An 11,348-nucleotide genomic window follows, 5' to 3' on the forward strand; every position below is an offset into this window, starting at 1 on the left:
CTATTATTTTTATTTAAGTTTTAAGAAATGTTCAAGAGTTTTATGTTTTGGTTTAAGAACTTTTGTAGCTAGGGTCCAATTAGGTTAAATCTTTTTAAGTGTTTTATAATGTAATTTAGTCTTTTTTCGATAGTGTTTTGTAAGTCTATTTTATTTATTTTTAAAGTTTTTAGTTTAACTTTAAAAAGTTATTTTTTGAAAAAACTAAATATATGGTGTAAAACGAAGTTTTAAACTTTATACTATGTAACATAGCAAAGTGACTAATAGACGTATAGTTGTGTATTGCTTATTTAGAAAATTACATTTTAAAGGAAGTAAAGTAACGTGAGCTTATAGTTTATTTTTTTATGATACTCGTTTGAACTCATTTAAACTACATTTTATGCGTATAAATTTAATTACTAAAACTGAAAACTAATCATATGTCACTTAGGTATTAAAATAAGCAGTAAAATTTAATTGTATAATAATTTGTAATTCGACCATATGATTAAAATAAGTTTATTTATTTAAAAGTTCAAACACGTAGCACAAATTGTTTGCTGTTTAACAATTACTTTATTGAAAATTACCAAAAAACATATACTACTAAACTTGTTTTACGTGACAAAAGTTTATTAAACGCTGCAACAGATACAATTCTAAAGTAATGAGTGTGATAGTGAGTTCTGTCGGGCAGGATCTAGGCATACCGTTCGACCCGACCAGAGTTCCGAAAGATCCGTTTGATTCTGCTGGAAGCCTCCACGCCGTGCACGTACCCGGCTCCACTCAGTGGTGCAAAGTATGTTGATGAAATAAACTAATTTTGTGTTAATCTTATTTTCAATGTTTAAGCTTTGAAATTTGTTACAGACGCATGGGATGGAAGTGGTGCCTAATTGCTACCCTGACGCAAAAATTCCGTACCCGCTGATATCTGCCTTGCTGTGCAGAGACACAGGCCACAACTTGCTCAAAACTTCACTCTGCAACAAAAAGATCGCCTGCTTCATGATAGGCGGGGAGCTGAGACTATGCCTGCCTCAGGTTTGGTTTTGCGATATAATAACTTACAACGTTTTTTACTATAAAACAAAAACAAAAAAGTTGTTAATGCATTTTCTAATTAAACTAATTTATTCGCACTTTAAACAGGTTCTCAACAGTGTCATGAGCAATTACAACATGAAAGACATGGGCCGAGCTTTCTCCAAACTGCAAATTAACTGCAACCAGTGCAGCCCGAAGATGGTGGAGCAACTGACGACAAACAACGTTCTTCCTCAAAACACCGGAATGTGCTCTCTTATATGCAGAAGCGACTGCGAACGACTTCTGTCCCTCTTCAACAAAGACAGCTATCGCAAAACTGAGGTTTGAATTGACGAACCTTTAAAACTTTTTACACGTGTAAACTAGTCTAATTCTATGATTTTAGAAACATTTTTGTTTTTTTATAAAAAATTGTTCTAAAAAGATAAACTTACAGACGAGGCAGTACTCAATGAGAGGTCTAAAAGTGGCTCACACTAACTTTTCAGAAGAAACTATTGGTGAGTTTTACGCTGAATTATACTCGAGCGAGGATTCAAAATGCATCAAATGTTTGAGAAGGAACTGTAACGGGATCTTCACTCCCCGGGAGTTCTGCATACACTATCATGGGTTAATATATGACATAAATCTTTGCTACACTTAAGAATTTGGTTATATTGATTTGAAATATAATAAAGCTAAATTTACAAAAACTTGAACAAACTATATTATAAAGTCGTGTTTGTCAGTTTGATTTAACTAAACTTGTTATAAGTTATACTTAAATATATAAACAAATAATTGAAAATATTTTTAGCGAACAAGCCTGTGATAAAGTTTGTCACTGGGGATTCCATTTGAACGATTGGCGGAACTACGTAACGATTCCGTTAGATACGCCAATCGATCGGCTTGAGGAGGCAAGACATCACTTGAACGAGTTGAAAGATCGCTTTCCGAAAAATACCGAAGTATCGTATCAATCATTCGTCTTCAGAGAAATGCCAGTTCAACGAGTAAGGCCACTTTAACTACTGCATACTCATTTGTATACGAAACTAAGTTAAAAAAGATACTATTTTTACATTGAAAAAATACTTGTTTAAAATAAAGTTTAAACTAAAGTCTGGTAAACCATTGTAAATGTGCGTTTTTTTATTTTTAAAAAAATTTACTTTTTTGAAAGGCTTAACATTTTATTCAACTCCATTTATAAATGCTTTTTTTTTTTTTGATTTCTTTAATATGAAAAATTTTAAACGCAAATTATTTTTTTTGATATTTATAATAATATAATATACAATTTATTTTGATGATCACATACAAAAAAAACATAACCTGTAAAATGTACGCAATTATGGCATTGAAAAAAGCTTATCATTCGCTTTGACGTAACATAACTTATAAAAAAAACAAAATAATTTTTTTGCAGTCGAATGGTAGACACTTTCATTTTCCATAAAATTAGTAATAAGACGTAAAGTCACGTCATAATAATCATATTTGTTATGTACTACAACAAATGTACAATTCTAGTCAAAACTAAGTTTTATTTTCATACAAAACTCATTATGATAAATGCTAGAAAGATTTTTTAGAGTTTCAGCTTTGAAAATTTTAATAAATAGTTTGTTAACTATGACAAAAATATAGTTTGATAAATTAGTTAATAAAAACTTTAAATTAAAAAACATTACCTGACCCACATACACAAGTAAAGGATCTATACTTTTTGAAAAGTTGCTCTTTTCAACATTAAAGCCGCGGCTCATCAAAGTGCTTTTTGATGTTAATGCAAAAGATTAAAGTCAGCAGAACTGCAACAAAAAAGAACTGCATGACACTGAACAGACGTCAAAAAGCTGCAGACTGGACGCAAAAGTCAAGAGCTCATTGTGACGTCACAAAATAAGTTTAACCGATATTTTACGGCTTTTTCTTTATTATTCCCGGTTTTGAGGCAGCACGCGGCGCAGGCAGCGAATTGTTCATTAAATATTTATGCAAATAGCAGTCGGAGCTGGTAAAGAATAAAGCGCGGCTGACTTCTATGCTTGGAAGAAATAAACGAGGTCGTAAATTTAGGCTGTTCGAAACAAACAAAAGTTGACAGTCCAAAGTTTTATTGGAAGCAAACAAGGATTTTGGCTCACCGAGTTTGTTTGATCAAAACTGCTTTTTAAACATACTGCTATCTGAAGTTTTACCTAGAGTTCCTTTAAAACTCACACAGCATTTAACTTAATTCTAGTTAAAGCTTTATTCAAGATTTTTTTTCTTAATAACTAGTTTTGGGTATAAGATTGGCTGGCAATTTTGTTTTAAAATCCAAAGCAAATGTTTTCTTGGAACGTTTGTTTGTTGTCACGGTGTGAAAAACGCTTAGCAGAAAAACAAAATGTAGCGCACCGCTGTTTCCCTTCCTATTCAACCTTAAGCTGCAAAGTGTTTCTGCGTAAACAAAAACGCTACTTGCTAATTGAGTGAATTACTGTTCGCAATGCGTGTCCGCTCAATTGCAATTACTCGTTAAATTGCATTCTTTCTGGAACTTGTTTAGCTCACAACGATGTGAAAAGCTTATTACTCAGCCGCGCGCTACATGACAATCACGAAAGATCAAGTCTCGTCTCGATTTGGAATTTTTTATAAGTCAAAAGCTGACGAGATTAACGTCTTTTGCCAAGTGGCTTTGTGAAACTTTAGATTATTAAACTAATGTATTTTGAAAAATATAAGTTTGTTAAAGTTTTAGTAAATTTCGTTTTTAAGAACTTAATTTATTTTTTTATAAACACCTTAATTACACCACTGACTTTGAGTAATGATAACTTTAAGCATTATTTTTTTTGTTCTTTTCTGTACTTCAGATAGCGTTTCGTTTTTAGTTCACTGCTACTTTAGTAAGGCACACAAAACTAATAACGAACAAAAATCGATAAAAAGAGCCTGACGCGACAACGACACGACAGTAGAGTAGGAAAACAAGGCAAATCCCATGAGAGGCAAATGTGACCTGAATAAGTTGCGTGCTGCAAGACTTGAAAATTTTGACTTTACTGTTGTGTGAGCTTTTTTAGAACACTTATCAAAACTTTTGTTCATGTAAATGTTTTAAATTTATTTAAGTTGTTTCAATAGTTTAATAGGAAAAGAAAATAAGTAAAGTTTTGTTTAACTTTTTTACGAAATACCTTAAATTTCTGGAAGTTTATAAATCTTTATTAAACTATATCTTTTATAAAACTAGTAGAAGCACAAGTTTGGTACGCAAATGTGTGTGCGGCCTTTGTCACAGAAAAAATTCGACCTTTGGAAAAACTCGCAGTATTAAAATTTGCCGATCGGTAAACTTTACGCATGCTGGCTTGGCGCGCGGGGAATTCTTTTCATGGAAAAGGCAGCAACAGCTAAAGATTTGCATACTACTACATTAAGCGTCATGCTCGCTAATTCGTATTATGCTCGTTAGGCATTACGAAACTAATAGAGATAGTCGTTTGCTATTAATAAAGCGACAGCTTTGTTAGCTCACATGTTTGTTTATAACAGACCATGTGCTGCTGACTGTATACACGTGTTGAGCGCTCGATGTTTTGTTTTTGTTAGTTATTAAAATGCCCACGTTTACTTTGAATAAACATTTAAGTATTAACAAAAATCACGACAAATGTAATTATCAATAAACACAGTTTTCAGAATATAAAAATACTTAAATTTACAAGAATTGTTTTCTTTGAATTTAAACCAGTGAAATTTTGTCATGATATTTTAATTGAAAGCAAAATACCAAAAAACGTAACAACTTTCTAGTAAACAGTTATATTAAGATAAAATTTAAACAACAACAATTAAAGCAAGTAAATTAAAAATGTATTGTTTTTTTTTTTACAGCAAAACCTGAACGCTGCTCACGCGGCCGAAGCTCACCGGAAACGAATCGAGCAGCAGCAGAAGCCGAAGACGCTCACGGAGGCCGAGGTGGAGCGTCTGTGCCTCAGCAAGATCCTGCTCGGAGGCACCGACGTCCAGGACATAATCGCCTCGTACCTGCAGCAGAACAAGAGGATCCCAACGAACGCCAACCGAGCGCTGGACTCGCTCGTGCTTCGAGGAGCCGCAGCTGCAAGTTAGTTTGCTTTCAGATAACGCCCGACCAGCATGACTCATTTCAGCGTTCGCTTCTCTCTTTCGTTTCGCCCGCGCGTAGTTGGCGCGGAGAAATAGGTCATTGACCGGATTACTCATGGCTTTTGAAAAAGAAAATTTGGCCTCTCCATCAAAAAAAAGGCCGTCTCGACTAGCTACGCCTCTTTGTATGTTTTATGAGATCGCCTTGTTTTCGCATGTCGATGGCACGGAACTTTGATAAGGCTTTTTTTTACTTCTTTATGAGTCACTTTTTCTGCTTTGCTCGAGTCGCGTCAAGTTTGAAATCGGCTAAAGCTTAACAAAGTTTTTTGAGCGTCTGGTAGTATGTTTAAAGTATTTTAAAACCGATTCTGCTTTTCAGCGTTATTTATTGAATATTTAGCGTTAAAAACTTTAATAAAATCTTAAGCAATGTTTTAATTAATTAGTTAAGTGCATAACTAAAGTATCTTTATTCAAAAAGGTTCAAAAGCGAAAGAAGCCAAGCACCATTTGACGCATCAAAACCCCTACCTGGCTTACAACCAGCAGCAAACGTCCTTCCAGCCGCAGTTACCGGCTGAATTGAGGCTTCATGCCGCCAACTTACAAGCCCAGCAGCCCGCTATTCAGTCGGGCAGCAACCAGGTTACCAACGAAGCTCTTGCCAGCTTGCTCAGCTTAAAAAGCAGCCTGGACAGCCAGAGAAACTTTTACCCGTGAGTTGACTTACCGTTACTGCTGATTTAGTCAAACGCTTGGTTTATTCCATTCGTTGTTTACAAGTCTTAAGCTAATTTAAAGCTAGGTTAACCGAACATGTTATGTTTATAATATAAAAGATACGCGTAAAATAATCAAAAGTAACCTTGTGCAGTTTATAATAATTCGAAATATAAGCTTTCTACTAACTCAAAATAGTGTTACAGTTTATATTTACTAGTATACAAATATTTTCAAAATAGTTTTTTTTATTTTTTTAAGTATACGGATTTTACTTCTTATACTTTTTAATCTAAAAACTGTACATAGTTTACAATTTTTATCTTAAAGTCAAGATTTTTACCTTTACTACAAAACTTATACAAATAGAAAAACAAAAAAAACTTCAGCTTGTCATCATACGCCGCCCATACAAACACATCGAACTCGGTGGCTTCCTTGGTAGCTGCACTGCAGTCACCCACTTCCCAGTTGCACGCCCTGCAAAATCACACCATGCTGCAAAATCTGCCTTGGTAAGTGATTTGCGTACAAGTTTGGCAACTTCACAATATTTACAGTTTTGAACTTATTTTTAAGTATGTATTTTTTAGAAAACTTATATTAAATTTTTGTTTAATGTCTAGTTGTGCATAATTTGCAATTATCAAAACGTTTAAAAAGTATAAACTTTAAAAATCTAAAAAATTATTTTCTATCAATTTTCTGTAATTTTAAAAACAGAATTGTTAAGTAGTCAACTAAGTAACACGAGTTAGCTTTTGAAGCTACTTGTTTTCATTTTTCTGCGTAAACTAACCACACAGAGTGACCAACTACCGTTATGCCTTGTGTTAACAAGCATAACCAACTTATGACGCATACTTCTTTAGCACAGTATTGATTAACTACTCTTAATATTTTTACAAGGTTTTTTTTCCAAACTTTTCTTCTATTTTATTTTAATTAAACTGAACATTAATTACTAAACAGTGATAAAGGTTTACGTACATTATTTTACAACTGAGAATTTATTTAAGATCAACATTATTATAAACTATACCAAAAACTTTTTCATCATCGAAAATTAAAGCCTTATAACTAACGCAGGCTTTCAAACCCGCTCACTTCGCAAACTCAGCAGCTTGCCGCGTTGAAGCAAGCTTCAGTCCAATCCTCGCAGCTGAGGGTGCCCATGATCGACAGCAACAGCGCCTTGTCGCCGCAGCACCACGGTGGCAAGTTCGCTTTTCCGCTGCAAAATTCAATCATCACAAGCAACGTGAACAACAAAAACGAAGTCGAGAAGACGGCCGGTTCCCACTGCAACCTTCATAACAGATTTAAAAGTAAGTTTGAAATACTATTAAAAATTAACGAAGGGCAGCTTGTATTTTTTAACATGATAGTTAAGTTTAATTAACTAAACATAAACACAAACTAGCTTAATTTATCACCAAAATTTTAAACTGTGATTTTTTTTTAAACTAGCAAAAAGTTTATAAAAGTCAGCTACCAGCAGTAAATTTGAAAATAAAACTCAACAGATTTTTTATTTTTAATTATCATTATTTTTCCACAGACGGAGCTACAACGGCCTCCAACATGAGCGACTACCAAGCAGTGACAGCAACAAACCCGCAGCTGACCCATTTGCTGCAGCAGCGCGACCAGACGCACGTTGTCAAGCCGACCCCGTACCATGCCAACCAGACACGAGTGTTTTTCAAGCACGCCACTCACCCGTCTTCGGACAAAAACAACTCAATGAACATTATGTTGTCCAAGCCGGCGTTAACGTCCAATACTGACTCTCTTGACGCCCTCGAAAAACAGCTGTTGACCCAAGGTAATTACTGTCTTTGTAAAAAGTTGTAGCTTAAGCAACTCCACCTTCTAAAAAGTATGTTAACACTGTAAACGCTAAATAACAAGCATTTGAAAATTGTTTCAACTATTCTCACCAGGTCATGACTTTTCAACTAGCAGAAAGCATAAAACAGCGCCACCGAATGGCATTCAACCGACAGAAAAAAGGTTCCGGCCCCATGTACGCAACGCGGCTTCAGTCCGGGAAAAAACTCCTGATAAGTGCGACGAGTCCGTTCTGAACCTTTCGACCACCAGCCGGCCCTTGCTCGTGTCCAGGGTCAGGTACGTGCTGGAGGGTTCGTGCCCGGACGAAAAGGAAGAGTACATTTTGGAGGAGAACGGAGACGGCGGGGACACTGGCGTGAAAGTGCTGGTGGGTAAAACGGTCGTTTGCGAGTGCAAGGTCGTCCCGAGCCACATTGAGGCAGTCAAGCATGTGAGTTTGAACATCCAAGTTCTTCAAATCTGACTTAAAAACTCTTAAACTTGATACAACTTAAAAATCCATATTAAACACACTGAAAAACAAACCTAAATAATTGATTGTTAAGCTGTTTGTTTGCAAAAACCTCTTTTTTATTTGTGTTGATTGTTTTAATGTTTCAATTAAAAACTTAAAACCTTATAGTTTCTCGAATCGATGTCGCAAGTGAGCTCCAGCGAAGAAGTAGAAGTTCCTGCCGGATTCGTGTCTAACGCATTCAGAGAGCTTCTCTCTTCACTTGATGTTCAAGTTTCATATCCTTCAACTAACTGCAAAGTAAGTTTTTAAGCCTAATAACGTTTATTTTTGCTCATATTTATTAAAGTTTTGCATTCTACTTATTTACTTAGCTAAAACTTTTTCTTTTTAAGCAGTTGTTTACTACTTGCAGTGTTAGCCTAGAACTTTTGCTTCCTTTATTTTTGAATAAAAGTTTTTTTAGTTTTGCAGAGTTATTGAATTTTAAAGATTATAAGATTTTTCAAAAGTATGTTAAACTTAATTTTTTAGTTATATTATTTTAAAATTATCATACATGTAACATTTAAACATTGATTATTTACTACATAGTTACTTTATGTTAAAAGTATAAAAATTATTAAGTCTTATTTCTTACATATAAAAAACTGTTTAAACTTTTAAGAGTTTTAATATAAAAGCATCTAATTTTTTTGACAATAAAACGATTTTTCTAAGTTAAGTACATTTTTTAATAAACTTATACTACTCTCAACCATTTAAATCTGTAAAAACTTTGAAACTTTTGAGAAAAGTGTTTTTTATATACTTTTTGTATTAACAAGCCTTACAAATATAAACAGCTTCCATTAAAGAAACAACAGCGAATGTTCCAAAGACACAGACTCTCAGAAAGCAGGTAAATTATGTTTTAGTTTAAACCCTGAAGTTTAACTAAATAAGGCTTTTTATTTCTTAGTAAAAATTAAATGTTTGTTTTTCATATAAATTATAAAGAAATTTGACTGCTAAAAACAAATAAATCTTATTTAATTTTTAAAACTCATAACTCTTACATAAGAAGTTCACAAAAATCAAAACGTAACAAAAATACCCTAAATTCCCCTAGAGTTCAAGCAACCTTTTTAAGCTTTATACTCTCTGCATAAAGTAAAAAATCAATATATTTCTACGCACGAGTTTTATGATGCATTTTGTATCTTTCGATCAAAAACTACCGATTGTTAAGTAAGTAAACTTTTGATCAGAAATTTAAATTAACTTTTATTTAATTTTGAAATTATCATTTACAGACAAGATAATAACTTCGAAGAAAGTCAAAATTCTATGATAATAACACTTAGAAAAGAAAACCAAGCACTTAAAAAGCTTCTATTTCAAAAACATACGAAAGAAAAAGTGATTGAAGCAATTAAAGTAGTTTTTTTTTTCTATATCTGATGCAAACATTAAAAAAAGTAGTTATGTATAAGTAACTGTGGTGTACGACTCGATGACCGATAAGTATACCAGGTCATTAGACTAAACTTTTTAGAGCTTTTTTATTGTTCAATACACAATATTAATATATAGTAATGAATATGAGACTTGGAAACTATTTTTAATCCTCCTTTTATCAAACAAAGTAATAACCCACAACTTTTTTCAGGAAAAAGAGGAAACAAACAACGATGACGTAGTAGACTTGTCATCAACTTCTTCAATAGCGAAAGCAACGCTGAACGGAGCTAAATCTTCAGATCAAATAAAAACTGAATGCAGAAACTCTTCACCCAGGGCAAACTCTGCTCCGCTAATTTCCGATGTTTCAACTAATAGCTGATTAAATTTCACCCCATAACTTTCAAAAAGAAAAGTTTTCTAATATATACAGTTTTATTTTAAAGTTTCTAACCTCTTCGACATACAGTAAGTATAGTGATTAAGTTTTTTTAAACAAAATTGTTAAACTTACTTGTTTTTGCTAAATGACTTAATCATTAAATAATTTAAAGTTAAAGTTACTAAAATCTTATAGTTTTTTTTCGTATTATAGTTTTATAGTAAAGGTTTTTTTTAAGTACTCTTTCGTTTAGTATAATATTTTTGCTTACTTTAGCAGTCTTTACAACACTCTGGCTGCTACATATCTTTATTGCTTTGATATAAAATGTAACAAATACTTTATTACATTTAACGTTCTTACCTCTGCTTGTAGCCAGTGGTGCCATTCTTCATAAAAGTTTAAAGTTAGCCTTTTTATAAACAAACACTATTAAAAATTTTGAAATTAAAAACTTTGTTTAAATACCTCCATAGATAATTTTTTTTTTTATACTCTACCTGAAAAAAGTTTTAGAATAACAACTTCTCTTCATTCTTTGCTGAGTAGTAAATCTTGTTTGTATATGTTATGTAAGATGTTTTCATCAAAGTCTACCGTTTTAAAAGCAACATCTAAAAATCACCTTACTTCCATCTAGTGATTGAAAAAACTGTTTCTGTCGGACCAATCTTACAAAAAATATTTTTTGTAAATTATGTAGTTAAATTTTTTAATGTTTCAAATACTCTACCTCAAGCAGTATTTGCTGCTGAGTTTTTTTTAACAGAAAATTAGTTTTTAAATGGTCTTTTTCCGATAGGCCTCAACTTACTTGATTCAATTCATTAAAGTTAAGTAGCTGTCAAAATATTTTTGACTAAATCATTTTGATATTTGTAACCTTTGTTTTAATATTTTATGACTTCTATTAAAAATAAATATACACTTTTGATTTGTATAGCTTATATAAATAGTTTATATATATGTATGTATAGCTTATATAAAATGTATAGAGTATTATTAAGGTATTAAAAAGATTTTTTTTTCAGCTCGTTTTGTTGTGCTAAACTATTTTTGCAAAATAAACTTTGAAAATTTTATTTTGTTAAGGAAACAAAGACTTCAAAATAAAAAAAATAAAAATCTATTTAAATTATGTAATTAGAAACTAATGCAACAACTATGCGTAAAATTGCATAAGTTAAGGTATTAATAACATCTAAGAATGCTACATAAGTTAAATAATAAAACAGTAGATAAATACATTTAAACACATAGCAAATGATTTGTAAAAACTAGTAAATACTAATTTTCAATTCTAGCAGTAGATTAAATGTTTCATTAATGCTTATTAAC

At 32.4% G+C, this 11,348-nt stretch overlaps 1 protein-coding gene across 2 annotated transcripts; it reads left to right on the forward strand.

Moving 5' to 3' along the window:
* The first annotated feature begins 604 nt into the window (after positions 1 to 604).
* LOC145829716 (uncharacterized) lies at positions 605 to 10,937 on the forward strand. 2 transcript variants are annotated; one of them, XM_082937581.1, is made up of 15 exons: positions 605 to 787; positions 859 to 1,032; positions 1,141 to 1,359; positions 1,475 to 1,650; positions 1,838 to 2,036; positions 4,915 to 5,149; positions 5,636 to 5,870; positions 6,264 to 6,389; positions 6,964 to 7,202; positions 7,436 to 7,702; positions 7,821 to 8,161; positions 8,354 to 8,485; positions 9,031 to 9,086; positions 9,481 to 9,604; positions 9,837 to 10,937. In XM_082937581.1, the coding sequence occupies exons 1-15, from the start codon at positions 653 to 655 to the stop codon at positions 10,008 to 10,010; spliced, it is 2,832 nt and encodes a 943-aa protein (XP_082793707.1). In that variant the 5' UTR covers positions 605 to 652; the 3' UTR covers positions 10,011 to 10,937. The 2 variants fall into 2 exon arrangements, with proteins under 2 accessions (XP_082793707.1, XP_082793717.1); XM_082937591.1 differs by lacking the exon at positions 9,481 to 9,604 and having other exon boundaries at positions 9,837 to 9,987.
* The last annotated feature ends 411 nt before the right edge of the window (positions 10,938 to 11,348 follow it).

The sequence above is a fragment of the Thalia democratica genome, chromosome 1 (assembly GCF_965202585.1).
Source record: "Thalia democratica chromosome 1, ktThaDemo2.hap1.1, whole genome shotgun sequence".
Classification (NCBI taxonomy): Eukaryota; Metazoa; Chordata; class Thaliacea; order Salpida; family Salpidae; genus Thalia; species Thalia democratica.

Bases quoted from the DNA above. Each gene is read 5' to 3' on its own strand.
- LOC145829716 (XM_082937581.1), top strand. From the start codon at position 653: ATGAGTGTGATAGTGAGTTCTGTCGGGCAGGATCTAGGCATACCGTTC. The intron at 1,360-1,474 runs GTTTGAATTGAC...ATAAACTTACAG, and splicing joins ACAGCTATCGCAAAACTGAG to ACGAGGCAGTACTCAATGAG. The intron at 9,605-9,836 runs GTAGTTTTTTTT...AACTTTTTTCAG, and splicing joins AAGTGATTGAAGCAATTAAA to GAAAAAGAGGAAACAAACAA.